The 26932-nt window shown below is 53.2% G+C and overlaps 9 protein-coding genes across 9 annotated transcripts; 5 read left to right on the forward strand and 4 right to left on the reverse strand.

Annotated features, from left to right (window-relative positions):
* Window positions 1–2348: 2348 nt before the first annotated feature.
* Window positions 2349–5270, reverse strand: B0T23DRAFT_57877 (uncharacterized protein). The gene is made up of 2 exons (XM_062841492.1): window positions 4313–5270; window positions 2349–4224 (listed from the first exon to the last, which is right to left on the reverse strand). The coding sequence occupies exons 1-2, from the start codon at window positions 4856–4858 to the stop codon at window positions 2554–2556; spliced, it is 2217 nt and encodes a 738-aa protein (XP_062687794.1). The 5' UTR covers window positions 4859–5270; the 3' UTR covers window positions 2349–2553.
* An 811-nt stretch (window positions 5271–6081) lies between these two features.
* Window positions 6082–6887, reverse strand: B0T23DRAFT_57875 (uncharacterized protein). Its single transcript, XM_062841491.1, has 2 exons — window positions 6493–6887; window positions 6082–6405 (listed from the first exon to the last, which is right to left on the reverse strand). Exons 1-2 carry the CDS (start codon window positions 6706–6708, stop codon window positions 6169–6171), a joined length of 453 nt encoding a protein of 150 aa, XP_062687795.1. The 5' UTR covers window positions 6709–6887; the 3' UTR covers window positions 6082–6168.
* Window positions 6888–7875: 988 nt separating this feature from the next.
* Window positions 7876–10520, forward strand: B0T23DRAFT_57907 (eukaryotic translation initiation factor eIF2A-domain-containing protein). The gene is made up of 2 exons (XM_062841493.1): window positions 7876–8790; window positions 8856–10520. Exons 1-2 carry the CDS (start codon window positions 8206–8208, stop codon window positions 10299–10301), a joined length of 2031 nt encoding a protein of 676 aa, XP_062687796.1. The 5' UTR covers window positions 7876–8205; the 3' UTR covers window positions 10302–10520.
* Window positions 10521–11792: 1272 nt separating this feature from the next.
* B0T23DRAFT_57931 (casein kinase substrate phosphoprotein PP28-domain-containing protein) lies at window positions 11793–12982 on the forward strand. Its single transcript, XM_062841494.1, has 3 exons — window positions 11793–11967; window positions 12053–12657; window positions 12735–12982. Exons 1-3 carry the CDS (start codon window positions 11901–11903, stop codon window positions 12855–12857), a joined length of 795 nt encoding a protein of 264 aa, XP_062687797.1. The 5' UTR covers window positions 11793–11900; the 3' UTR covers window positions 12858–12982.
* Window positions 12948–14329, reverse strand: B0T23DRAFT_57940 (uncharacterized protein). The gene has a single exon (XM_062841495.1). The coding sequence runs from the start codon at window positions 14166–14168 to the stop codon at window positions 13107–13109; it is 1062 nt and encodes a 353-aa protein (XP_062687798.1). The 5' UTR covers window positions 14169–14329; the 3' UTR covers window positions 12948–13106.
* Window positions 14330–14526: 197 nt separating this feature from the next.
* Window positions 14527–18876, forward strand: B0T23DRAFT_57950 (uncharacterized protein). Its single transcript, XM_062841496.1, has 3 exons — window positions 14527–14733; window positions 14841–18483; window positions 18561–18876. Exons 1-3 carry the CDS (start codon window positions 14710–14712, stop codon window positions 18710–18712), a joined length of 3819 nt encoding a protein of 1272 aa, XP_062687799.1. The 5' UTR covers window positions 14527–14709; the 3' UTR covers window positions 18713–18876.
* On the reverse strand, window positions 18791–20452 carry B0T23DRAFT_57968 (uncharacterized protein). The gene has a single exon (XM_062841497.1). It carries the CDS (start codon window positions 20297–20299, stop codon window positions 19040–19042), a length of 1260 nt encoding a protein of 419 aa, XP_062687800.1. The 5' UTR covers window positions 20300–20452; the 3' UTR covers window positions 18791–19039.
* Window positions 20453–21082: 630 nt separating this feature from the next.
* Window positions 21083–23647, forward strand: B0T23DRAFT_57981 (uncharacterized protein). Its single transcript, XM_062841498.1, has 4 exons — window positions 21083–21846; window positions 21909–22596; window positions 22661–23163; window positions 23281–23647. The coding sequence occupies exons 1-4, from the start codon at window positions 21301–21303 to the stop codon at window positions 23485–23487; spliced, it is 1944 nt and encodes a 647-aa protein (XP_062687801.1). The 5' UTR covers window positions 21083–21300; the 3' UTR covers window positions 23488–23647.
* A 977-nt stretch (window positions 23648–24624) lies between these two features.
* Window positions 24625–26275, forward strand: B0T23DRAFT_327980 (uncharacterized protein; the record flags this gene model as incomplete). Its single annotated transcript, XM_062835657.1, has 4 exons — window positions 24625–25022; window positions 25078–25201; window positions 25258–25722; window positions 25787–26275. 4 exons carry the CDS (start codon window positions 24625–24627, stop codon window positions 26273–26275), a joined length of 1476 nt encoding a protein of 491 aa, XP_062687802.1.
* Between the last annotated feature and the right edge of the window lie 657 nt (window positions 26276–26932).

Genomic DNA, 26932 nt, shown 5'->3' on the forward strand with positions numbered 1-26932 from the left:
GTTTGTTCCCTTGCTCACCCGCTCTAGCACAAGGGACACATGGGCGGTGGGTTGACGATCACACGACACCTAGGTGGTTTTAGAGCTATCGTATTGTGTACTGTAGATACTCTGACAAGTCAGTACGACCCCGCGGGCGAGCTGCAAGGCTGCAGTTGTAGTGTGTGTTGTATCAAAGCATTAGAACAGAACTAGGCTCATAGCCAAAACAAAACAAGGTGGCCCATTCTATAAACTGGTCGGTGGTTGTGGTCTAAGCATTCAACCTTCTCTTTGATATCGCGCCAGGACGAAGGGGAGAAAAAAATGGAACGAATATTTTACCAAAAAAATGAAGAGCTTCCTTCCTTGATCGTTTTCTAGTGTCCCCCAACTTTCAACAAAAATCCAACAAATCAACCCCATGTTTGATAGGGTGAAGAACGCGATTGAGAAACGCATCACCACCTTGATAGCTTTCCTACGCTTCAGACAACGCTACACAATGCCGTGGCATACGACTCACAGATGGATACCTGCATCAACAGGCCCTGCAATGTGGTTATTCCCCAAATCCAAAACCGCGTACCCGCGCCAATCGTCGCTCATTGCCGCCGTTGATGCTTCCCCAATCAGCCAGCACTGCCGGCTGCCGGAAAAAAAAAGAAGTAGCTGGTTTGAAATGTTCGACTAGGTATGGACTACGGGTACCTACGCTGCTAGGAGTCGTGAGAAAGTAAACTTTTTCATAACTTCTCAGTGCCCTCTTTTAGCCCAGCCCCATAACATCTCCGGGATCGCGATTCTTTATCTCAGATACAGTGGTCTGTAAGTGGAGATACTAGCTCTTCATCGAATCATAATAGCTCAAGTTAGAGAGACGGGCAGGACGAGGAACAACTCCATTTTCTGAGACGAGCGAGCTCGTGACTGATGCTTACGTCTACAACTCCAAGTCTTTATAGAGGTAGTAACACTAGCACTAGCCGGCGGCTTATGGCAAAAGGCTTGGAAGGGCAGGAATCTCGAAGCGCGATACACTATGGATCCAGCTCGTGATCGTACCTATCTGCCATCCTGTACCTTTCCTCTCGACCATGGTGGTTTTTTTTTTGGAGTTTACATACTTGTAGTCAGATGGACGAGTTGACGTCATGACGGTTTTACGCTAAGGTAGGTACCCGCCCGCCGTCGGCAAGAACCCCATGCGATGCCAAAGCACGTATGAACTATAAAACTACCATCCAGCCCTGGTTGTTTGTCAATTTGGTATCCAAAAAAAGACAGAAAATAGAAAACACGCCCCATTTCCATTCTCGAAGGCACTGAAAGTGACAAAGCATTCCATCTTGTAGGGGACTGTCCTCTTGTATCTTTTAAACTCGGGAATCTCAAAGGTTACAGACAGAGTGCATAGAAAAAGAGGTGTGGGTACGCACTTCTTCTACTGTAGGTAAAACGCAATACAATGCACAAATCGTGGACTGAACGACATTTATCTCAATGGGGCTAAGTAGTATCCTTGGAACATCTTTGTCTGGTTTTACGTACTCGTCGACAAGCTGTTGTCATCATTTTGTTGTTGCACAAAAAAAGCAAGCAGGGATCCCAGACCAAAAGGTATGTAAACAAAGCATGGGTGTTGCGCTCAGGGGTAAATAGTAATAGTTCGCAGGGTACAGGGGTTGAGGGGATCACAGAGACAAAACGAGGGTTATACGGGACGAACCTGCAGTATGTGAATGGACAAAGAACCCTGCTCAACAGTTTGATCGAAGAGTCCGATGGGCAGTAAGGCTGTGAAGATTGAGAAATGACTTGAAGTTGCCATGTTGAAGCGGGATTTCTCATATAAGTGTTAATACAGAGTTTCTTCTCGTTGGAAGCGATGCGTATTCCTCAATCACAAGAGTGCATTCACAAAGAACCGTCGATTAGTGAAGGCTTATTCATTGTATGCAGTTGATGGTTTGTTTGGTGTACGGTACAGTTCCTAATCTCAATGGAAACATACGCCACAGCGCAAAGTGACTTTTCTCCGTCTCGTTTGAAACTCTTTAGACGATAATAACACATTTTTACTACAGTTTCTACCTTCTAGCCTGACGCTTAACCGATGTTATCCTTCCCTTCTGGAAACTCCAGATGCAGATACAAAGCACTAGCATCTAATCACCGAAGCCCGCTCCTTGATGGCTTCGTAGCTCTCAGCTTTATGATGCCAAAGCCTTCGAGAAGAATCCAGTCCAAATCCGAGCCTTGTACGCCAAGTGACTATCCATCTGACCTGCCCAGACTAAGTGTCCGTAACGCCTGGCCTTCGCTCATAAAGAATAGGAGGGAACATGAAAGAGCCGCTGTAATGAGCAAAAATGAAAACGAGTAGAAAGAACCCCCTCCAAACCAGACCCTAATGCTCTGCGTGCACTTATGCATAACAGAGCCAGTAAAGAACCCTAGGTAGTTTTAAACGAGACTCGCAAGGCATGGACCGAACAGAAACGGTTTACAACCTCCTTAGTTCTCCAAACAAAAGCCTCACTCCCCCTTTCTTACCCTTCTAGCTCTCATCATCTACTCCTTGCCCCCCTTAAGGTTCACCATGCCCTCCCATTCTTTCTTCTCCTGATCCGCACGCATCTCTCTCAGCCTGATCTCCTCCCCCTTGACCAGACTTCCAACCCCAGCCTCTCCGCTCGGACTTTTAAACGGGCATCTCTCCAAGAGTGCATCGTCGCCGCTGGTATGAGTTCTCGGGAAACCGAATCCGGTACCGCGTTTGAAACCAATGAACTGCTTGCCGCTCAACAGCTGCCAGACCATCCAGTACACGTCTTCAAGGCACGGATCGCCAAGCTCCCACCACACGGGCGCCGGCTCGCCGTAGTACCTCGGCGGGTCGTCGACGGACGAGTCAAACATGACCGGCAGCGCACGGCAGCGTGTCTGCGGCGGGTTGTTGTGCTGCTTCTTCTCGTGCTCCGGAATGGCGGAGCAGCTAAGGGGCAAATGGCCGTAGTCAGCCATCCATTTGGCCACGCGCTCCTCAAAGGGTGGGCAAACCCATCCACCGTGACCGAGCAGAGTGGCGTGTCGTTGCGAAGAAGGTGGTCCGCTAAAGCCGTTCTCATTTTGAGATTCCTCCGTGGAGAAGGCTACCACGCGGACTGTGTAGATAGAGGAGCGCTTCTTGCGAGCGGCAAAGGAACCGTTCAGCTCAGGAGTGCACAGGCGGTTGAGGGTGTTGTGGCCGGGAGTAAAGGAATCCCTAAGTGACTGATGAGTGTCCCGAGAGATCTGGTTCTCCTTGGAAGTTGAGGATTCGGCCATCTGATGTTGATCGCTGTCGGGCGAATATTTTACGGGAGAAGACGGAGGGGAGGGTGAACGCGAGGGAGTCCCGGGAATGACGATCTCGCTTTGGGTAGTGTCACCTTCATAGGTTTCGCCTCCGCCGTTATCTCCGGTTTCACCCACATTGTCATCGCTCATGGTGATGTCGCCCTCATCATCGATGCTGTCAAAGCTGGTGCTATGAGGAACAAGGGGCTTGCTGCGGGGAATGCCTGTGCCGATGGGGCGATTAGAGTCGAGCTGGGGCGATCTTGAACCAAAGAGTTGCGCGAAAGCTGGACGCGGTGATGGCGGAGCTTGATCTGTTGACGGGCCGGCCGCAACGTCTTGTTCAGACTTGGAGGTGGCTGCGATTCTACTAGACAAGTTGAGTGGAGTCCAACGAGAATCAGAGGGAGAGTTGACAGTGGCAGTAGGGCTGCAGAGGTCGATATCTTCGGATCCGACGTGAACAGTTTTGGGGGTAGCATCTCCATGATTGTTGTGTGCAGACGACGAGGTGTTGGTAGGAGTAGTCGGCAAAGGTCTGTGCCTGCTCATCTTAGCCAAGGCCAGTGTCGCAATGTCTTCAAGCTCCTCGCTGCCACGCTCTTCTGAGGGACTGCGAGGAAACCCAGAATGGGTGCCGGCAAGTGACGAGAGAAGAAGCTTCTTAGGCTGCACAGCAGACATTTTGCTGCTGTTCGAAGAAAGCGAGCGCTTATCACCACCCGGGGCCGGAGTGTCCTTGGCGCATCCCATACCAATCCAAACTTCGTTGGGGTTCATTCCCAAGTTTCGAATGACGGTGTCATCATCACCAGAGACGTGCTTGATCTGGATCTCCATGTAATACTGTCGCTGGCCGTTGTCGGCATATAACCAGTCACCGAAGAACAGGGTTTTGCCCCACTGTCAAGGAAAACATGTTAGCAAGTGACTCCATATGGGCCAAGGCTGCGTGGAAGAAGAGTCTCGTTAGTTTACTTGTGACACTTACCTCCAGCTTAGAAGCAAGACCAGTCCCCTCTTCAGATTTGTGGTTGCGGGAAGCTTGAGTCTCTTGGATGTCTCCAACTTCGCTTGCCCAATCCAGATGCATGATGCTGTGGTTCTCAACGTCTTCATAGAACATGATGTCCTGGTGCTTCCTCTCAAGGAGGTGCATAACCTGTCTGAAATAATAGCCGCCCAGATCGGCATTACTCTTGGAACCTTTCGATCGCACGCTGGTTGGAATCGGGGTAGAATCCGCGCTGTCGACAGTTTTTAAACTGTTCTCGTCATGTTCGACAGAGGGGTGGGGAGCCGGAAGGCGGGCCATTCCAACGTCGGCAAGCTCATCATCGCCTCGCGTCGGTGAAGTGGCCGGCGCCGGGGGGAAAACCGCGTCAACATCGACCCACGCGTTAGCTCTACCGAGAGTGTCGTTGTTTTCGTCTTCGAGGTCAGAATCATCGAGAGGAGAGCTGCTGGGAGACCGCGAGAAGCCAAGAGGCGTCATTGCACAGCAGCGCCTTCTCTCCGATGCACGAGAGGACTCCATTACGACTCTGGTGTGTCTGGGGAGCGTGGGATGTGAATACGTCAACTGCTCGACGGCTTCAGTAGCGTGTAGTTCAGTTGCAATGCTGCAGGTCGCTATCAGCTGAATAAGTTTCAAGTGAAGGTTTGGAATTGTGGTGGGGTGGTGAGGAGGAAGATGCAAGCAAAGGCGGTCGATGGAAAGCTGGCGCAAACGTGGCAAAGGCGGATGCCTGGAGGTGAAGGGATGGTTTCCCTCAAGTTGCAGTCACCTAGGGAACGGCTCCGGGCGACTTTGTAAGGTCCGTCAAAAACCCCGTGCCGAACCACCGACGCGCTGACAGAGGACGCGGGTGACACAACTGCTTGTAAATTTGTTTCCTCCCGCCTCAGATACCGTGTCTGGTTGTCACCGCTGGACCTCTGCTGCGGGCCGTAAGCTGTAAGTCGAAGTTACCTGACCGGAAATTTTGACAACGTATTGACTCGTTTCGATTTTCAGCCTGTTCGACCTTTTGCATGATTTGAACCTGTCCTTGGCTTGGACGTAAACCAACCAAGAACAACGATATCCAGACGGAGATGTTCAGAAAACGATGATGTCTGCTGACAACCCTCCAAAGTGAAGATGGAGCATCAAGATGCTCGATACTCACTCCTCGAATGCGCAGTTCTAAGTTCGCACTGAACGAACTTCCAATGGCAGCTATAAGGAATACCGAGAACAGATAACCTGTGGCCGGCCAAGTCAATGATTTGTCCATCGAAACTCTAACATGGCGACGAAGGAGGACATACCTGGGCCAATGGAGTACGTCTAAGTGAGGTTTTCTGGAAGAAAACGGAGAATGATGTTGCTGAGACGAGCTGCGTACAGTATTCGTCATAGCCCCAACAACGAAGGCTTCTTACTTAATGGAAGAACAGCAAGTGGAAGTTGCACCTCATGATCCCAAACCCAAATGCGGCTCTCCATGCAACGAGGAAGGTGCGGTTGGGACATCGGCACCGAGACAGTTTAGCCCTCCATACCTGCCTACCTGCCCTGTACTTACATCGAAGTACAGCAATTCGCACTTGCCTGCAGCAAATCGACAGCTCTTCCCGTTCTTCCCATGCTTGACATCGATACCTCCGTGTTAGGTATGCAGTATTCATGCCGTTCAGTTAGTCCTCATCCGGACTCCATCGACGGTCACCACACAGGCAGCCGCAACTTTCTCTTGATAGACGGAGGAAACTGGAAACTGTCGGCTTTGTCACGTATTCATTGACATAGAATTTATCATATAGCGTGCCTAAAACACCTGGACTGTTCCAGCCAGCAATTGCTCATGCCCGGATTGCTTCAACGAGACTGTGTTGGTGTGCTGTGACTAAAGCTGGAAACAACTGCCGTGTGTAGGTTATGTGGGGAAACAACATTATAGGGGGATAGAAACAAGAAAGGAAACAAAAAAAGGGACCGATGTATACGGGAGGCAAGCGGAAGACATGGAAAGCAGATGAGATAGACCGCGTGGTAGCATCGTTTGTACAATACCTCGCGAAGAGACGAAGAGGACCGTACTGTGGCTCTCTTGGTTAGGATGTGTATCACAATTGGAATCGCTTGGACGTCTGAACCTAAGAGGTAGTAGTATAGAGGTACCTAACGTGAAGGACAGCACCAGCCATCAAGAAGGGTATCACTATCTCTACAGCATCTTCCATTTGGCAGGACATGCGGTAAGTGATGGCGCGTGTATCCTGAAAGTGTTCTTCAGGAACGACCAAGCTGGAGTTTGGTAGTTTCACTTGGGTGTAACTTTCGTGCGATGGAGCATCGAGTAAACCTAGGTAGTGGCGACGAAACTGAATGGAACAGGGCATAACTGAAAAATGGATAACCTCTGTTGGGATGGCAGGTTGAGCAGAGAACGCAGTGGTGGACGTCGCCCCCGGTCCGATGTCTCTTGTCCTGAGCGTCGTCGGGGTGTCCTGCGTCGTTGACGTTGACGTTGACGAAAAGGCAAATCGGGCAGGGGCCTTGGTCGTAACTTGGCGCGCCGCTGACTGGCCCTTGCCGCGGCTCAAACAAGGGACCACAAAGCCTAGAACACCGGGGGCCGCAACCTGTTGGGGGTGTTGGAGATCGGCTGGCCGCCGTGATAGGGCCCGTTAACATCTGATAGGCTCGCCCTGGTCCCTACGGGGCTTACGGGTACGGTCACTAACGACTGTCACCCAATGTCACCGAGACAGTCTGAAGGGAACACGGCCCCACGGCGGGGCTCCGCCGTTCAATGTTCGGTCCCCTCGAGGTCCTCCGCTGCCAATCTGGAGGTCCGTGTGGCAGAGGTCTGAATCAGCGAACGGACAACCGCCGCGACCTCGAAATGCATGAAGCCTCCAAAAAAGTTAGAGATCGCCCAGACGGAAGGCGAACGACTCCGCCCGCGCCGCCTTGCTGGACTATAGGTGTTTTTGTAGTGTATATTCTATGGTCATATTGCCCAGGTCCCCTTAGCTCCCGTCTGCTGGTCGGGTGGCCAGTGCCCGTGCCAATGCCCAACTGAATATCGATGTTGCAGTGAGATGTTGAAAGAAAAGGAAAAAAAAAAAGTGTAGGTAAGAGATATGGAAAAAAACCAAAAAAACCGAAACCACGATACCTGTGGAACCGCGTCCGTATCGTAACTTTCTTCGCGTCCACCTTCTCTGCCATTCTCCATTGTCCTACTTTTCCTCCCTTTCTCCTAACCCACCTCTCCCCTCTTTTTTCCTCTCCCCCCCGTCAACCACACTCGCACCGCCTTTGCCAATTCCTTCCCTGAGGGTGCTTCTCTTCATCGTTCACGTTCCTGATTTCGGTCGATTTTTATTCTTCTTGGATCTCCACCACGGCGTGTGCCCTTTGTTCCTCGCCGTCGTCCAAAGCAACATCGCATTGTTGTCCCATCGTCACGGTCTCCCTTCGTTGGCAACCTGCGATTCAAGATCTGATATCTTCCGCCTCCCGCCCCCCCCCGTCCCTGAGTCGCTTTCCACCACCACCTAGGACTCAGCAAGAAAAAGCGTCGCTTTGTGTTGCACTGTCGAATTCTGCTGCTAGTGCTAGTCGAGTTTCTACCTTTGCGCAATCACCATTGTTGTGTTGCGCCAGATCGATACTCCCCCAACTCCGCCTTCGCCAACACACAACCAAAGCTTACGAGCTCCGCCTCTCGCAGCTTCGACATCAAGCGTGACCCGTTTCGAACACCGAAAAAAAAGGTCCGCCTCTTGCTCGCAGCGACGACTCCAGTCCCCCGGGAAAAGGAGCCAGGTAACGAAACGAATCCTACACCGCTTTCTGCAAACCACGATCACCTGTGACTTTCGCTAGTCATGGCCAATCCGTTGCAGCTCGCCTACCGAACCCAGAAGGCCATCGGCGTCTTTGATGCCGACCCTGTCTACGAAGCCCTTCCTGGATTCACCAAGCCCGAAGGGAATCTCCGGTGCTGTGTCTACTCGGGATGCGGCCGCTACTTTGCCTACGCCACTAACGAGGGCGTCGTCATCGTCGACGCGACCGTCGGCCACGTCTTGACTTCGCTGCCCATCCCTGCCGTCTACGAACTCAGCTTCTCCCCCCACGGTACCTACTTGAGCACCTGGGAGCGCCCCGCCAAGGATGAGAATGGCGATGCTACCAAGAATCTCAAGATCTGGCGCACCATCGAGGAGCTCGCCGATGGTGCTGAGAAGCAGCCCATTGGCAAGTTCGTCCAAAAGTCTGCTAATGGCTGGAACCTGCAGTACACGGAGGATGAGCGCTTCTGCGCGCGCATCGTCACCAACGAGGTCCAGTTCTACAACAGCAACGATCTCGGCACCGTGTGGAACAAGCTGCGCGTTGAGGGCGTCTCCGACTTTGCCCTCGCGCCCGGCAAGAACCAGAACGTTGCTGTTTTCGTCCCAGAGCGCAAGGTACGTTACTTGATCTCCCGTATGCATGGCACTTTTCTATATCAACGTCTAACTCTTGGTTACAGGGACATCCCGCCTCCGTCAAGGTCTTCAACGTTCCCCAGTTCACCAGCCCGATTTCGCAAAAGACCTTTTTCAAGGCCGACAAAGTCCAGCTCAAGTGGAACCAGCTCGGAACTGCTCTGATTGTGCTGGCGCAAACAGAGGTTGACAAGTCCAACAAAAGCTACTATGGCGAGACCAACATGTACCTCCTGAGCGCCAACGGCTCGTTCGACGCTCGCGTCACTCTTGACAAGGAGGGCCCTATCCACGATGTGTCGTGGTCCCCCAACTCCAAGGAGTTCGGTGTCGTATACGGCTACATGCCCGCGAAAACCACCATCTTCAACCACCGCGCCGTCGCCACCCACTCCTTCCCTCTTGGCCCCCGTAACACCATCATATTCTCGCCTACTGGCCGGTTTGCCTTGGTTGCCGGTTTCGGTAACTTGGCTGGTCAGATCGATGTTTACGACCTTGAGAAGGATTATCGCAAGATCACCACCATCGAAAGCGGTAACCCCAGTGTCTGCACCTGGTCTCCTGACAGCCGTTACATCTTGACGGCCACTACTTCTCCCCGTCTTCGTGTCGACAACGGCATCAAGCTCTGGCACGTTGGTGGCGGTATCATGTACAACGAGGACATGGTTGAGTTGTACAACGTTATCTGGCGCCCTGTTCCTGCTAACAACCTCCCCAACGTTGACCCGCTGCACCCCGTGCCCACTCCTCACCCTTCGGCTTTGGCATACCTTGGCACTGTCAAGACGCCTTCCAAGCCCGTCGGTGCCTACCGCCCGCCCGGCGCCCGTGGCTCTTCCACTCCTCTTCACTTCAAGCGTGAGGACGAGGGAGGTGCCGCCCACTCGGTTAGCAATGGCGTGCCTCAGGTCGGTCCTAATGGGTTCGGCCGCCCGCGCCGCCAGATTCCTGGCGCCGAGTTTGCCGAGCCAGCGAGACCTTCTGTTCCCGGCGCCGCTGTGGACGATGAGAACTTGTCCAAGACTGCCCTGAAGAACAAGAAGAAGCGCAACAAGAAGGCCAAGGAGGGCCAGGCACAGGGCGAGGGCGTGACTACTCCTAACGAGGGTGGTCTTGCCCCTCCCCGCGAGTCTGTCGACGGCCGCAGCCCCGATCGCAACCACCAGCGTCACCACTCGCGCAGCCAGTCGCGCAGCAACAACCTGGCTGTCCGCACTCAGAACAACCACCGCAGCCGCTCGAACGTGCGCCAGCCCAATGCGCCTGCTCAACAGGCTGCCCCAGTCGTTGACGCCGCCGCAGCGGCTGCCCAGAGCGCCAATGCGAAGAAGATCAGGTCTCTCCAGAAGAAGATCCGCGCTATTGAGGATCTCGAGATGAGACATGCTGGTGGTGAGAAGTTGGAGGATACCCAGTTGAAGAAGATCGCCACCAAGGGCTCTGTGATTAAGGAGCTGGAGGCTCTGGAAAAGGAGGGTCATTAAACCAAAAAGGTCATGCGTTGGGGGTTGAAAAGCTTGAGAGACGGATGGAAGTAGAGTAGTGGTTATCAAGTTGGGTAGTTGAGAGTTGACTTGTGGAACTCGAAAATTCTTGTTTTGCTACGTTTTCCCAGCCAGTCGTCTGGCATATGTGAGCTTCTTTGTAAGTACTATGCGGCGTTCATGACGATGATGCTGAGAACGTATTGCTGGGGTCTCTCTGTTCCGAGTTAAGCTACGCTGGCAGTCGAACTCATGTCGGTGTAGTGCATCATGTTTTTTTTTGGCATGCGCTGACAGGGAGAAAGTCCGACGCAGCAGAAATTCACCTTGAACATGTTTCACATTCAACAAAGGGAAGGCGTTGAAGGCGTGGTTAGAAAAAAGAAATATACATCGGCAAAATGAAGTTATGGCAACCTTACGTTGTGTCCGTGATAAGTAATGAACCGAAGCCTCCGTCGGCCTTTAACAACCCCAAAGCGTCGTGGAACAGCTTGTGACACATGTGCCATGGACATTCCATTTAAAGGATCGACATGGTCGCCCGTCGAAGTGGTCATCCGAGTCAAAGGGCACCCAAATCCGACAGTCTACCGGTTGCGTCTCGCGATGCCATGTGCACGAGCGCAACGGGTATGAATGTTCGGACCTCGACACTACAGTATGAGTAAGTAATCAAGACAAGTGCATTACATGAGAACATCAGCTCATCGGGTTTTCAACATGCGCGCGTCAGCGACAAGTAGATCACGACAGATTAAGGTGCGCAGGTAAATCGATGGCAGATACTCTCAGATAACAAGAGTTTGCGAAGTGGGTGGAAATGTCCCAGGCAAAATATTTCTCTACTCCTCGACAGAGAAGAACAAAGGTAGAGGGTAAGAGCTTGAAAAATTCTCTTCTATCCTCCACTTTCCCCTCCAGAATGTCATTGCAGTAGACGGAAACCGGAGTGAATATGAAGGAACATATGTTTTATGTGTTGTGAAGAGAAAAAAAAGAAGAAAAAGAAGAATCTCAAAATTGGGCGACCCGAGACAGACTTTTAAAGCAAACGCAAGCCACTTCTGTAGCTGCCGGGCTGCACCGCCTCACAGCCCACGAAGCGCAAGAATTGGTGGAACCTAGCCACTGACCTCGTAGCTTGCAGTGGAGTTATGGTGAGATAAGAGAGCTGGCCAATCATGACTCGTAGATAGGCGGTTGGGTAAGCCTGCGTTGCAGCCAGTGTTGCAGTGAGCAATGAACATACCGAGACCTCTAACGCTCAGGGTGTACATACTGTACGTCGGGTACCTGCCTCATACTGTAGAGGGATGTGTTGCGGGGCATTGATTCTCAAGTCGGAGGTGGATGTCTTCCCACTCAAGAAGCCCCATTAACTTTCTGCGACAAACTCGAGGAAAAGGCTGTGCCGTTCTGTTGCATTGTTGTAAGACTCATCGAGCTCGACTTCCTTTTTGGTAGTTACACCCATTCCTGCGACTCGTCGCGCGATTCGAATAAATTTCTTAAAAACCCACGACACTCGACCGGAAATCCGTCGATAACCAACTTTTCAAACAAAACCATCCTATACCCCCAAAGATCAAAGACAAAATGGCAGGCGGTAGTGGCCCGGCTGGTCGTGGACGTGGCGGCAAGTTCAAGAAGTACACTCGTGGAGGTATGTTAATAACACAGATGCTGCCGGAGCAGTACTTTCCCTACCTGCCACAATCCTGTCTGTTAACCACCAACCTTCCTTCCAGGTGGCCACCATTTCTCCCGCGACCTTCGCCCCCTCGACGCCGATGGCAACGAAGTCAGCATGTGGGGCGCCGGCGGCGGCAAGAACAGGGAGTCTGAATCCGAGGAGGAATCCTCCGAGGAGGAGTCTTCCGAGGACGAGGCTGCCGGCCCCTCTAGCAAGGCCCCCAAGGCTGAGCTGACCCGCGAGGAACTCAAAGCACAAAAGAAGGCGAAGAAGGAGGCAGCCATCGCGCGCGCCAAGGCCGCCGCGGTGCAGGTTGGCGACTTGCCCCCTAGCGACTCGGAGGAGGAGAGCGAGGATGAGGCCAACGACGCGCCCATGCCCGCCAACCCCAACCACTCCAAGGCTGCGCGCAACCAGACCAAGAAGCCCGTCGCCAAGGAGGAATCGGATGATGAGGCTGTCGCTAGCCGCGCCAAGAAGCTTAGCATAGCGGACTCGGCACCCGGCAACAGGAAGGAGCGTGAGGCGGCTGCGGCGGCTGCGGCGAAGGAGAGGTATCAGAAGCTTCATGAGGCCGGCAAGACGGATCAGGCCAAGGCCGATCTCGCGAGGTTGAAGCTCATTCGTGAGAAGAGAGAGCAGGAGGCTGCTAGGAAACAGGTATGTGGCACAGTTGTTGTTGCTCCGCTATCGTACATCACACGGGACTTGCTGCTAACAGTCTCCGATTTTGATAGGCCGAAAAGGAAGAACGCGAAGCCCAGGAGAAGCTCAAGAGGGAACAGTTTGAGGCCAAGGAGGCCAAGAGGCGTGAGGCAGCCCTTGGTCCTCAGAAGAAGGCCAAGAGCAGCAAGAAATGAAGGCAGTGAGGATGGTGTTTTCTTTCTCGATCTCTTCGTCCATTCCCCGACCGCTGCGGACCTGCAGTGGCATTTATTTGAATTTCTTCCGGTACCTTTCATTCGTCCAGCCCTGTATACCTGTATATGCGATTATGGTCTATATGTTGCTCGTGAATTTTGTCCTTGTTCCCGTCTACTCAGCCGGTATGGTATGTATATATGTCGTTGCCTTTTCCACCCCTCTCTTCCCTCTTTCAAGGTAGGTCATTATAGCCCAACGGAGGGATCCGACCCAACAGCTTCCTTCCAAAATGCGTCAAAGTCCACTCCATTCTCTTTGAACAGATCCCGAATTTTTTGCGCCACCTCGATCTGGCGCTCCTGCGTAAAGCCGCCTTGCTGGGTCTCAAATTGAATGACCTCGATCCAGCGATAGAAAAGGTTCTCCTTTCCGATGGCCGTCAGCGCATCACGGAACGCAAAAACCTGCCTCCTGCGTTCAGCCTCCTGCGCATTCTCCCCAGACTCATTCATGTCAATCGCAATCCACCCGAATTTGTCATGGTGGCAAAGCACGAGCGTCCTGAACGCGTCCAGGGGAATCTCTTTCTTATCCACCAAGGTAGTCGCCTTAACCATAGCCTTCCAATCCAAGTCCCAGTCCCCGTTCATGGTCAAGTATCCCGTCTTCTCCTGCAGCAGCATCGGGGAAGTTGCGTTGCGAACCATGTCCCACAGAATCGTGCGCGCCTCGTTGCCTTGCGGCTTCTCCGAAAAGATATCCACACCATACACCTGCGTGTCCCACGACCGCGACCGGCGCACGTAGATCTCCTTGTCGCGGAACCCAATGGCCGTCCGCCACGACACGGGACTGCCGTGCTTGCGCCCGAACACGAACTCGATGGGCCAAGGCCAAACGAACACGGCGAGAACAAAATCAAACAGAAACGTAAGCGTGCGCCGGCCGGCCACCGCAAAGAATTGCCGATAGGTCAGGTCGGCCATGCGGATCGTTGTCGAGTTTTCGTAGCCCAGGAACGAGGAAGACAAAAGCGCCACGTAGTAAGGAATGATGTACCACATGCGCCAAAGGAAGAGGGCGAAGACGACGGCGTTGAGCATAATCGGCACAGAAAAGATCTTGCGCTTGAAGGAGGCCGGCTTCTGGTCGACATGTGCGATGTAGACATGTTTCTTGGAGAGAGCAGAGGTGAAGGGCTTGAGTGAATCCGGGGCGATGCGGAAGGGTTTGGGCGGCTCGAGAGCACCGCCGGAGCTGCTGCTACCGCCGCCGCGTGCTCCTTTGCTGGTTTTCTTTGGCGCCATGTTTGGCAACTATGTGGGTGTGATGATGAGGGAATTTGGCGAACAAATGAAAGAAGACAGTTAAAAAAAAGACGGTGAAGGAATGGAGGGAAGTGGAAGTTGGCGGCTTCGTGGAAAGAAGCTTTGGGGTTTGGGGCCAGATTTCTGGAGGCCAAAAGGGTCCACGTCGGGGTACGTACCTTGTATTGTTTGTAAGCCCCTGAATGAAGCCGACCTCTGGGCAAAAGCACCTGCCTTAACCCTAACCCGATTCCTCAACTGCTCGCTGGACAGCTGCCCCTCACTATCTTCACAACTGAACCAAGCATGTACAGGAAGTACATAATGATGTTTTATCTTATCAGTCACCAGGTGCCCACTTTAATTATGAAGCGCTGCGCGCTGCAGCACCAGTAACGAAGCTCTGGCGAAGTGCGGGACGGAACGGATCGCCCGTGTAAGTTACCTACAAAATTCCACCTTGGCTGTCGCGCCAGGCTCTTGTTCTATCTCCTCTCTGGTCTGGTCCTGCTGGGCAAATTATGCCCTGTGATAGAACAAGATGATGAGGGGCGGACTGTTGCAGGTAAGTGCGGTTCCCAATGCGCGCATTGCTCAATGACGACGACGTCAAGCAGAAAGTCAGTAAAAGTCAAATAGACGGCTGACGTGGGAAACAACCACTGGAAATAGAAGCAGAGCACTTCCTCTGTGTGTTTGCTCTGCCGCCACAGATGGCAACTTCGCCAGCAACAGCAGCAACGAATCCATCCGAATACCCGCCGCGTATACTCTTCGTGGGACGACAAACCTAGCTGGGGTATCCAACAACAGCCTGCGACACCGAGCGCCGGAGGAGGAGGAGGAGGAGGAGGAGGATGGGGTGGTTCCTGGAAACCGGCCGCCCCTGCGACCCCAGCCACTCAAACGACACCCGAAACAGGAACGGCACAAGGTCAACCCAAGTCCGCCAACGCTGGTTTGCTTCCTCACGAGATCGCCGCTAGACAGCGCTTGTTGCGCATGGCCGAGGCCGCTGTGGCTGCTCAGTCCACTCCGCAGCCCGCTCGAAACCCGGCACCAGAACCTCCCAAACGCGCCTCGAGTGACCGTCCGGTGCGCCGGCTACCTGAAGGTCAACAAAACGAGTTCAATAGGGCTCCGCCTCGCAAGGAACAGCAGGGATCTGTGGTGCGTAGGATGCTTCTGCACCCGAAACAACCAAACCAAGACCCTACAACAGAAACACCAGGGCCCAAAACTGAGCGTGAAGCCCAAAGGAACCAGGCTCCTGTCCGCAAAGTTTTAGAGCCTTTTGGTATAAGACGTTTTCCAGCACGGGCGCCTCAGACTCAACAGCCAGCTCCTAAGGAATCACCTTCCAGTCAAACGGCTTCTAGTAATCCGACCCCCAGCCGACCGACACAGTCTCCAGCAAGTCCAAGTCAACCAACTGTCAGCAGTCTATCGAGCCTTTCCAACGGGGCATCATTAAAGCCGGGCCCAGCCAGCAAACTCAGTGAACAAACTGATGGGGCTTCGGGGAAAAGCAGCTGGGATGCTTTGGAAGCCGCCAGTTCGGCGTCCAGCCAGCCTATTAAGCCCGCCAGTGGAGAATGGGGAACAAGCAGCTGGGGAGCAAGCAGCTGGGGTGCCTCTTCAGCCTCCAGTCAGCCAGCCAGCCAATCTCAGACAGAACGACTTCTTCCCCACGAAAAAGTAGCCAGGGATCGGTTACAGCAAAGACATGCTCAGAGCTACCCTCAGGCCCCAGCAAAAAATCTGAAGAGCCTTGCTGATGGTCTCTTTGCCCATGATAGACAGACAGGTCAACTTTCGGCCAAGGATCTACGGAAACGCCAGGAGGCAGGTTCTCTCAGGAACGACTTGCTGAACGCCGAGGAAGAGGAGCGTCGTGCGGACAATACAGATGCATGGGATGACATATTTTCCACTCAGCCTCCGCCTCCCCCGCCTCCTCCTCCTTCTGCACGCAGAACTTCAGCTCGTGAGGTTTACCAGTCGATTTCATCAAAGTTTGCACCTCCACCTGCACCTCCATCGGATTCCAAATCTTCGCGTGAAACCGAGGGGCAATGGGCAGGGCTCATCCGCCGTACAGCCGGGGCAAACGTTGGAAACGGCCGATTGACTGGCAATAACGATTTTGTCAAGACTGCTCCCCCTTCTGAAACACAAAAACGTTCGGAGCCCAGAGATAGTCGCAACTTTTGGAAGCAAGCTGAAGATCGATATGCAACCAGTCCAGCACCTCAAGCGCAGCCTGAGGCGGCTTCCGAGAGCACTCGGGAGGCCACCGAGGCGTTCAAGAAGCAGATGTCGGATGGCTGGGATTGGGCTGACGACTACGAAGGGAAGTCTAAGGAGAAGGAAGGACAGAAGCTGGAGCAGCAAGACTTTGAAAAGCCCAGGGGTAGGGATAATGCAAGACAAACAAGAGGCGATAGGGTTGCATTGGAAGAGATACCGATTCCCTCGCGGTATATCAAGGAGGAAAAGAAGCCCAAGAAGAAAGGGGGTAGGCGGCGCGACTACAACGAAGACGATGATTTCGATGATATGGCGTATGAGTACAAGCGTCGTGAAAGGTTGGCCAAGAAGGCTGAGAAGGAGCGGCTTCAGTTTGAGGAGACTGGCCCTATTCCTATCCTCCTTCCCGAGTTTATTAGCGTTGCCAACCTCGGCATGGCCCTTGGCGTGAAGACCGACCTGTTCATCTCCCAACTGGGAGAACTCGGATTTGAAGACATCGCCAAGGATAGCATCATGACCGGCGAGACGGCCGCGTTGGTTGCCCAAGAGTACGGCTTTGAGCCAACAGTCGACGCTGGTGAGGATGAGGACCTGAGGCCACGCCCTCCTCCTGAAGACCCCTCTAGCGTACCCCTACGGCCACCAGTTGTCACTATCATGGGACACGTCGATCACGGCAAGACTACTCTGCTCGATTTCCTGCGGAAGTCTTCGATCGCAGCCGGTGAGCACGGTGGAATTACCCAGCACATTGGCGCCTTTTCTGTGCAGATGTCCTCGGGTAAGCAAATCACCTTCCTGGATACCCCTGGCCACGCTGCCTTCCTGTCCATGAGACAGCGCGGCGCCAACGTCACCGACATTGTGATTTTGGTTGTCGCCGCCGACGACAGTGTCAAGCCGCAGACTATCGAGGCCATCAAGCATGCTCGATCCGCCAAGGTACCCATGATCGTGGCCATCAACAAGATCGACAAGGACCAAGCGAACGTCGAGCGCGTCAAGTCCGACTTGGCCGCCAACGGCGTCGAGATTGAGGACTATGGCGGCGATGTCCAGGTTGTCTGCGTCAGCGGCAAGACCGGTCAAGGTATGGACGATCTCGAGGACAACATCCTTCTTCTGTCCGAGATGCTCGACATCCGCGCCGAGCCCGACGGCATGGCCGAGGGATGGGTTCTTGAGTCCAGTATCAAGCCAATTGGCCGCGTGGCCACCGTGCTTGTCAAGCGCGGCACCCTGCGTCCCGGCGATTTCATCGTTGCTGGCCGTGTCTTCGCCAAGGTGCGCAGCCTGCGCAACGAAGCGGGCATTGAGGTCGAAGAGGCTCCCCCCGGAACAGCCGTTGAGATTCTCGGCTGGAAGGAGCCACCCGAGGCGGGTGACATGGTTCTCCAGGCCCCGAACGAAGACAAAGCCAAGAGCGCGGTGCACTATCGCATCGAGCAGAAGGAGCGCGAGGAGGCCATGGAGCAGATCACGGAGATGGAGCGGCTCAAGCGCGAGCGTGAGGCCGAACGAATCGCGGCCGAGGAGGCTGAGAAGGGTGAGGATGGAGCCGAGGCGGCAGAGGAGAAGCCAGATGGGCCCAAGATGATCAACTTCACCGTCAAGGGCGACGTGCACGGCTCGGTCGAGGCCGTGTGCGCGTCGATCCTGGAGATCGGAAGCAACGAGGTGCGCCCTCGCGTGCTACTGTCGAGTCCGGGCCAAATCACCGAATCGGATGTCGAGCACGCCGCGGTTTCGGGCAGCACCATCATTAACTTCAACAACCCCATTCCTGGCCACATCAAGCGCATGGCAGTCGAAAACAAGGTCAGGATCATGGACCACAACATCATCTACAACCTGACCGAGGAGGTGCGCCAGGTGCTGAGCGAGAGCTTGGCCCCCACAATCTCGTTCAAAGTACTCGGCGAGGCCGAGGTGGCGCAGGTGTTTGCTATTAATATCAAGGGACGGAAGTACAAGAACATTGCGGGTGTAAAGGTCAGGAACGGGATGGTGATGAGGAATGGACGGGTGAGGTTGCAGAGGAAGGGTGAGGTTGTTTTTGATGGTGAGTCGATCATTATTATTTCTTTGGTTTGTGGTTTATCTTGTTGCCAATTTTGCTAATAAACAACCAAAACACAGGTACCATCAGTTCAGTCAAGCACGGCAAGAAGGAGGTTACGGAGATGCGCAAGGGCACCGAGTGCGGTCTCGAGTTTGGCGAGTTTGACGACATCAAGGAAGGAGATCTCATCCAGGTTGTGGAGGAGATTAGAGAGAGGAGGTATCTGTAAAGGATTGTTATCCTGCTGTAAAATTATTATACATGTACGATTGTGCAAATCCTGGAGTTATGAGAAGATGGGTATCTGTGGGGGAAAAGATGGATGATGGCGGATATAGATAGTATTGTATATACCAGCAGCTGCCAATGTATAGACCGACATGATACAACTACGTCAACGATAGTAGTGCATGTATGAATTGATCGAGGGTTTGATGGGAAATGAGCACGGCCAGCTTCATGACTTCATGGGGTAAAAAGTAATGCATTTATATATGGTCCTTGTCTCGTTGCATGATTCTCCTGATTTCATCGAGTGCCCTCATCATCGAATCTCTTATCTTCCTCCTCTGGGTGCAGATATGGAAGCAGACGAGAAGGTGCCTGTCAATGTAGCCCGCGCCCGCTCCTTCTCCAGCTTCTGCAGTCCTATCCTATCGGTAATGGGCGTAGCAGCAATGATATTGTCAAACTCGTCATCCTCCTCCCCATTGTCGGAATCCGGCTCGGCATCGGAATCTGGCTTGTACTGCCCTTGCGGTCGGGCAATGGTCTCGACCGTCTTCTTGGGCGGTTCGGGGTTGGCAAACGATTTGGAGGCGAGGATTTTGCGCCGAATGGCCTCCATCTCGGCTTCATCATCGCTATCGTCGGATATGGCGAAAGGGTCCTTGTCTTCTTCCTCTGACTCCTCTTCGGCTGGTTGTTTCTGTTTGGGCGGTGGTTTGGTGCCGAGGTAAATACCGTCTACGCTGCCGTCTTCGTCGTTACTGTCTTCCTCCTCCTCGCTATCTTCCTCGTCGTCATCGTCCTCCTCATCTGAGTCATCCATAGCTGGCCTCCGATTTGTGTTTCCGGTCGTCCAAATATCATCCGACTCTCCCTCTCTGCTCTCAGTATACTCCTTTTCTAGCCTCTCCCTCCACGCCTCCTCCGCCTTCTTGATCTCCTCCTCATCCTTGCACGCCGAGTAAATCTTGAACAGCTTCGAGTTGATATCCAGGAAAGCCCTGCCGTACGAAAACGGAGCCAAAATCTCTTCCGCCCACTCCAAATGACCACAGATGGCAAAGGCCGCCGCCAGCGCCTCGACGCAGTTCAGCCGGAACGGCTTACCATAGTTGACCGTGTTGGCCGCCACCAGGTACGGCAACAAGCGCTCGCACTTGCCGCCCACCTTTTTCCACTCCACCTCCTTGGTGCGGGCCCACGAGCACTCCACGACCGCCGCGCCATACTGCTCCATCAGCTCCTTGTCGGCGGGCGACACGACCCGCTTGCCGTTGGGCGTGATGATGACGCCCGAGTGTCGCTGGCCAAGGTGCAGCTCGCGCATGAGACCGAGCTTCATCAGCTTCTTGCCTGAGCACCGCTTCGGGTCGCAGTGGCCTAGGTCCCAGCAGGCGGCCTTGAAGGGAGGGCGGTAGGGGCGTGAGGACGTGGACGGGTCGTGGGGGTTGGCTGTGGTGTCTTCGCCGCCGCTGCCGGCATTGTCTCGGGGGCCTTTGCTGCTGCGGGGGTTGTTGCGGGGCGGGTTCCGGCCGTGGCCGCCTTTGCCGCCGCGTGAGGAGAAGCCGTCCTTTTTGTGGCGGACCATGGTGGTGATGGTTCGAATTCCGTCGGGAGGATGATGTTGTCGAGATGGAGTGCAGATGTTTTATGTCGCAATGGATGGATGATTCTGGCACGACCTAGCACTGCCTTGTTTTACCAGAGCAGAACTTGGATGGAAGGAAGGCGGGGGTCGTGGATATGTATGATGTGCTGGACCACAATGCGAGCTGCTTGCGCTACAAGGTTGAATGGCGAAAAAGTTTGGATGGATGCGATATGATTGAAAAGACCTTGACGACATGCCGACATTTGGGGTTGATGCAGGTGGGGTGGACAGGTGGGTCCGCTTACTAGGATGTGATTGACATCTTCCCCGGGTTCACGCAACTCACCGGTTGCTGCTGCGGAAGATGCTCGATTCGCAAGCGTCTGCCGCGCTTGCACCATGCTGGACGCGCTTGTCGAAGTGCTGTTCATTCACAAAGATAGTATTCTTGTAACGCAGTCTCGCAACGTACACCAATATGCAGCCCCACTTTTCCTTGCGCCCCAACAACGGCAGGCAACAGCGCAGGCCCAAGCCCAACCCGTCCGTCCAGAGCACTGAGAGGGGTCCACGACCTGACCTAGCCGTGTAAGCTCCCGTCAGCAGGCCTCTCCTCCTTCCATCAGCCACCTAGCGATCCCGGTGGACACATTCCCGTTAGGTACAGAAGTTCGGATCGAATCATACTCCAACTGTAGTACCATAGCTACCTCTCTTCACCATATTTGGTAATCGTCAAAACATCCTGTTGCAGGTCCAACCAGAACTTACAATCCCAACGGCTCACCGGGAAGAGGGGGGCTTTACTACCTACCTACCTCTGGCACACAACTCCTCTAGACTGACTAGAGCTTGACCGAAGGCTTGGGTCCTACCTACCTATCCAGGCGACTCCCGCCAAGCTGCGCAATCTGGCCCCAATACCTCCTCGGTCTCTTCAGTCTCGTCAGTCTCCTCATCCACTCAACACGTCCCGACTCCCCGAGAACGCCGGCAACATGGAGGCGGCGTCTGCCCGCTATGCCACGCGCGACCGGTGGGCCGAGATGGGCCGCCCGGCCCCGTCCCAGCTTCAGCGCTTCATCACGGCCGCCTGCAGTCCCGACAACTACGAACCCAATTTGGCCCTGAACCTCGAGATCGCCGACTTGATCAACTCCAAGAAGGGCTCCGCCCCTCGAGAGGCCGCCGTGGCCATTGTCAACTACATCAACAACCGCAACCCCAACGTTTCGCTGCTTGCCCTCAACCTGCTCGACATCTGCGTCAAGAACTGCGGCTACCCCTTCCACCTCCAGATCAGCACAAAGGAGTTTCTCAATGAGCTGGTACGCCGCTTTCCCGAGCGGCCCCCGATCCGCCCCACCCGCGTCCAGCTCAAGATCCTCGAAGCCATTGAGGAATGGCGCTGTACGATTTGCGAGACGAGCAGATACAAGGAGGACTTGGGCTTCATCAGGGACATGCACCGCTTGCTGAGCTACAAGGGGTACACCTTCCCCGAAGTCAGAAGGGAGGATGCTGCTGTGCTTAACCCGAGTGATGTAAGTGTTCCGTCCCGATGCCAGGGGTCAGTGCTGAAGCATGTCTAACCTATCTGTCACAGAACCTAAAATCGGTCGAGGAAATGGAAGAGGAGGAACGCGAGGCGCAGTCCGCCAAGCTGCAGGAGCTTATCCGTCGAGGTACTCCCGAGGACCTCCAGGAGGCTAATCGACTCATGAAGGTCATGGCTGGCTATGACACGAGATCCAAGGTTGATTACCGCGCCAAGGCGGCCGAGGACGTGGGCAAAATCCAACAAAAAGCGAGACTTCTCGAGGAGCGGCTAGAAGCCTTCAAACCCGGCGACAAGATCGTAGATGGCGACGTGTTTTCCGAGCTCGCAGCCGCCCTGTCTAGCGCCCAGCCAAAGATTCAGAAGATGTGCGAGGAAGAATCGGACGACCATGAAGCAGTCGCAAAACTTCTCGAAATCAACGACAGCATACACCGAACTGTGGAGAGATATAGGTTGCTGAAGAAGGGCGACATAGAGGGTGCCAAGGCATTGGCAAGTGGTGCGCCACTTTCAAGCACAAGCAACGGCAGTGGAAGTGGTGCTGGCAAGAGTGCGGCGCAAGAGCTGTCGCTCATTGATTTTGATGCTGAGCCAAGCGGAGGAGACTCGACCAGCCAGTCCGCACCCCAGGCGGGAAACAGCCTTGAAAACGACTTGCTTGGCCTGTCGCTGGGTGAAACCAGCTCTTATGGTCAAGGAGGTGGCATTGCGCTCGGGTTCGGTGCCAATACTAGTATGTCACTCGCTGTTTTCCGTGCAAGAGTCAATGAGAGAATGTTGCTAACCACTCACCACAGATATTCCTGGACCGGCACTGCTCTCATCCACTACGCAGAACAGCACCGCACGGGGCCCCTCCCCTCAACCTGGCCCATCCTCTTTCAACAATTTCAACTCATTCGCATCACCAGCTGCTTCTCAATCAAGCACCCCCAAGCCTCCCGCGTATACGGCATCCGCTTTTTCCGCGCCAGCTGCGTCGTCAACAGCGTCCAACGACCCATTTGCTGCTCTAGCCTCTCTCTCCTCTTCATCTACCCCAGCGCCAGCGCCAGCACCAGCTGCTACCGGTAATGACGATGACGAGTGGTCTTTCTCCTCGGCACTGCCTCCTGAGGCGACACCCGCCCAGCCTAAGGAGCACAGAGCCGTTGTTTCCAACAATGCGCTCAAGGTCGACATGGTGGCTGTCAGGTCTCTGTCCAATGGCCCATCTCCAGCCATTTCTATGCAATTTGCTTTTACCAACAACACAGCGCAACCCATCACCGAGGTGCATTTCCAGTTGGCTGTCACCAAGGTAAGCTCACTAATCTGACCCTTAGCACTTTGACCAAAAATGTTTTGGGCTACGTTATGTGCCTTCGTCAGTTGTAGAAAGCCCTCAAGCGAGATGCTAACTGTGATGCTTGAACAGGGATACGAATTGCAACTTCAGCCTCAAACAGGACGGACTCTTGCCCCCAAGCAGAGCCGGGGCATTACCCAGTCAGTCAACGTATGGTATACGGCGGACAAGACCAAGAAGGTAGAGAGCGTGAAACTCAGGTGGAGAGTATCATACAAGGTTGGAGCGGAAGCAAAGGCTGAGATGGGTGAGATTCCCGAGTTCAGTGTGGCATAAGCAGGAACTTTGGTAAGAACGAGGGCCACAAGAATGAGAAGAGGGTTGAGTGCATGTTTACGTTCAAAATACATAGTAGTACAGAGCCAATTAATATGTAGTGATCCGATGACCGGCAAGAACAACAAGGAGATCGATGCGGTCGACTTTTCTGTTTACTGGGAGCTGTTCGGCTGGATCAAAGAAAGGAGACGAAAGACATATTACCCACAGGTACCTACCTAGCTTGTCTGTCCCTTTCGTTCGGTGGATGTCTACTACCTCATACTTCATGCCTCTTTCCTCTGATATGCGACCGACATATTACACGCAACCTCAGTCACTTCACCTTACAGGAGTCATACTTACCAGCTGGGTCAAGGTTCGTGATTGCCACTTCCCATCACTTCTCACTTCTCATCTTTTTGGGGGTTTCTCAATTTGAGACGAACAAGACTCCCCATTTTTTCATTGACAAATGTTCCAGAAGCACGACCTCCAGCCATCTTATTCTCCGCTCCTAGAAATCCGGCTGAACATCTCCCTTTACTCGACGTCTCTACGGCGGGCTATCACGAACCTTTTCGCCCTTGTTCATTCATTATTTTGTGGCATTTGCAAGGCCCTGTCAGATTATCGTCGTCCATCTAACGGAGTACACACTTACCCACGATATTCAGCTTACATCCGTGGTAGGATATCGATGAGCGATCAGTTTTCGAAAAGCACGAGCTTTGAAGCATGGTCGCCCCAACTGATCCTCGTCCCGGTCTGTCTCTGATCGAAACTCCCCTCATCCAGTACTTTGTAATTTGCACACTCATTATGAAACCCTCCAACAATCCGGATGAACTGTTCAAAGCCATGGAACTACACCACGAACTATATATCGCCAATCTTCGGCTCCTTCATGGACTGACACTCAATATTAACTCCCCTACTGTTCTCCCAAAGAGTAGTGGGATTGAACGCTCACGCAGCCACGACAGCCCCCTGCCTACGCCGCCTAGGGGCTCGGCTTTCCCTCACGATAGTCTTTCTTGGTGCACATTCGGTTCCAATCGTTGTTAGCATCAAACGGACGAGCTGCATAGCTCGAGACCGTATCACTTTTCAACTCAAGCGTCTTCCAACGACAGAGCATCTCAGACGCCCACAATGGCCGATAACGATGGTGATGATTTGCTGTGCCATTCCTTCTGCACCACCAAGCCAATCGAGCAAGAGTCTTTTACGGAGCAAGATTTGAGAACACATCTGGCATCACTCAATAGCACCAACTGGGCTGTGGAAGAAATCCTACAGGTTCGGCGTGGGGATGAGTATATTAATGCCCCACAACAAGCGTTGGAACCATGGGAAGAAAGAGGTGACGACACATACAAGAATGCCACATACGAGGTATACGAGGTACCCGGGAGTGGTGATCAGAAGTGCATGCCCGAGCCCAAACACAAAGAGAACGGAGACGACCCTCAACAAGTCCTCAGCATCAATAGCGTCTGGGATACTCTCAAAGAGGTGAACATAAATGGGAAGGCGGTCGGAAGAATAACGTGAGTGTGTATTTGCTATTGCGAAAGTTTGAACACTCTTGTTGACGGGATCAAGTATTCTTCAAGAGGTCCCCCCTCTCGTACTCGGAGCAGCCCATATGACCATGCGGAAACACTTCGATATGGACGAGCTATTCCAACATCTCATTTCCAGTGAAGGAAATAACGGGAAGACCAAAGTGCGTGATACCATCAGTCAATTAACTCGTCGATCTAACAGAATATACCAACCTAGGCTTATATGGATCGAACTACCGAATCCAATCCTCTAAGGCACAGGACATTCTTCTTCGTCTTCAAGTACTATACTGTTGTCAATGAGAACAAGTGCACCCCTGCACCGTGGCAACGTTATGATAGACGTCCAGCTGACCGCAAATGGCCCGACCATGTCGACATCGCAGAGTGCAGCTCAATCTTGGCATTATCACTGGGCGGTGATCCAATCAAAAAGTACCGGGCACGGGTGAAGAAAAGAGATATCAAGGACCATGTTATTTTTGACACTTCGGCACCATGGCAACTTCTCAGTATCCAGTGCTTCCCAGATGACGAGCACACGATGAGGAGCGAGGGGTCAAGACGGCCGTTATGCAATGGCCCAGTTGCATTTCTGGATAGCTTGGCTCTTGAGTACCATGATGCCGTTACAAGATACAGCCAGATCAACGACGAGGTGACAAAGCTCATCACACCGCCGGTAAGAATTCTGTCGCTTGAGCAATATACCAGACTCACCACTAACCTAAGATACTTGTTCATAGAGCCAATTCATGTTCAACTCTGAGCTTCGGGACGGCCTCCTGTTTGAAGACGAAAACTTTTCGTATTCTCGTCGTTACTTTTGGGCGTACAATACTCTCGGTGTGATCAATGTAGGGATCGACTCGATGGTGTTAGCCTACAAAGAGACGTTTACGCAAGAGTTCTGGGCAGGGAAACATGAGAAGCTTTGGGCGCACCCATACCCAGACACGAGTGATGGTCAAGATTATGCTAAATGCATGGGAGTTTTCAGACAGGAGTTGGATAGGGAGGTGAAAAACCTGGAGATGGTGCGGAAGAGAAACGAAAAAACACGAGACGAGATTTCGTCGCTGAGGGAGCAGCTCTTTAGCGGGAGCAGCGTCAAGGAGTCCAGAAGGGCCATTGAGCAGGGAGACAACATCAAGATCCTTACCGTGGTATCGATGCTCTTTCTGCCTTTAACTTTTGTTACTGTGAGTCAGCTTCCACTTTTCGTATTCTTCTGATTCCCCACTCTCCCCTCTTATCATACAATGTGCCGAGTGTTCGTCATCCCCAGCCTCCGCTGTATTCACAACCATATATATACCTACGCTCCCTTGCACGCTTTTCTCTTTATCCAACCGGTACCTTGCACCCTATCTATGACAGAAAAAAAAGGCCTGTTTTTTCACCCTGAATTGAGTTGCTGTGCATCTCGAGAAAAAGGTTCGCTACTAACTCAATCTCAGTCCGTTTTTGGTATCACCACTCTCGAGATATCGGTCGATGACTGGCGCTTTCCTGTCACTCTCATAGCTGTTTGCATCCCTTTTTTCATGGTCATATTTGTCCTCCAGACTCGCTGGGGCATGAGAATGGCTAGGAATATGGGAAACCGGATTGACAGATATACCAGTGAATTGCTTAATAGGCCGCCCTCAACGAACCCATGGCAGACGACTGATGACCATGGTAGGGTGAGGGCATGTCCGCCCACGGCCAACGAAAACGACGTTTTGGGTGGGAGAAGAGATGGTCGGAAAAGGCCTGCGCTCAGAGACAGACGAACAAAGTCAGATTCCTCATCAAGATTCTCTACCAGGTCTGGAGCAACAAGGGGAGGGTTCCGACATGGCCATCCCCATCAGCATCAGATATGTGGAGGCGGTTCATGGACATGG

The sequence above is a fragment of the Neurospora hispaniola genome, assembly GCF_033458365.1.
Source record: "Neurospora hispaniola strain FGSC 10403 chromosome Unknown B0T23scaffold_14, whole genome shotgun sequence".
Lineage (NCBI taxonomy): Eukaryota > Fungi > Ascomycota > Sordariomycetes > Sordariales > Sordariaceae > Neurospora > Neurospora hispaniola.

Coding starts and splice junctions, on each gene's coding strand:
- B0T23DRAFT_57877 (XM_062841492.1), bottom strand. CDS start 4,858: ATGGAGTCCTCTCGTGCATCGGAGAGAAGGCGCTGCTGTGCAATGACG. Junction 4,225..4,312: donor GTCTTGCTTCTAAGCTGGAG/GTAAGTGTCACA, acceptor TTTCCTTGACAG/TGGGGCAAAACCCTGTTCTT.
- B0T23DRAFT_57875 (XM_062841491.1), bottom strand. CDS start 6,708: ATGCCCTGTTCCATTCAGTTTCGTCGCCACTACCTAGGTTTACTCGAT. Junction 6,406..6,492: donor TGGCTGGTGCTGTCCTTCAC/GTTAGGTACCTC, acceptor AGAGAGCCACAG/TACGGTCCTCTTCGTCTCTT.
- B0T23DRAFT_57907 (XM_062841493.1), top strand. CDS start 8,206: ATGGCCAATCCGTTGCAGCTCGCCTACCGAACCCAGAAGGCCATCGGC. Junction 8,791..8,855: donor TTTTCGTCCCAGAGCGCAAG/GTACGTTACTTG, acceptor TCTTGGTTACAG/GGACATCCCGCCTCCGTCAA.
- B0T23DRAFT_57931 (XM_062841494.1), top strand. CDS start 11,901: ATGGCAGGCGGTAGTGGCCCGGCTGGTCGTGGACGTGGCGGCAAGTTC. Junction 11,968..12,052: donor CAAGAAGTACACTCGTGGAG/GTATGTTAATAA, acceptor CCTTCCTTCCAG/GTGGCCACCATTTCTCCCGC. Junction 12,658..12,734: donor AGGAGGCTGCTAGGAAACAG/GTATGTGGCACA, acceptor CGATTTTGATAG/GCCGAAAAGGAAGAACGCGA.
- B0T23DRAFT_57940 (XM_062841495.1), bottom strand. CDS start 14,168: ATGGCGCCAAAGAAAACCAGCAAAGGAGCACGCGGCGGCGGTAGCAGC.
- B0T23DRAFT_57950 (XM_062841496.1), top strand. CDS start 14,710: ATGATGAGGGGCGGACTGTTGCAG. Junction 14,734..14,840: donor TGAGGGGCGGACTGTTGCAG/GTAAGTGCGGTT, acceptor CACTGGAAATAG/AAGCAGAGCACTTCCTCTGT. Junction 18,484..18,560: donor GGGTGAGGTTGTTTTTGATG/GTGAGTCGATCA, acceptor ACCAAAACACAG/GTACCATCAGTTCAGTCAAG.
- B0T23DRAFT_57968 (XM_062841497.1), bottom strand. CDS start 20,299: ATGGTCCGCCACAAAAAGGACGGCTTCTCCTCACGCGGCGGCAAAGGC.
- B0T23DRAFT_57981 (XM_062841498.1), top strand. CDS start 21,301: ATGGAGGCGGCGTCTGCCCGCTATGCCACGCGCGACCGGTGGGCCGAG. Junction 22,597..22,660: donor CGGGTTCGGTGCCAATACTA/GTATGTCACTCG, acceptor CACTCACCACAG/ATATTCCTGGACCGGCACTG. Junction 23,164..23,280: donor TCCAGTTGGCTGTCACCAAG/GTAAGCTCACTA, acceptor ATGCTTGAACAG/GGATACGAATTGCAACTTCA.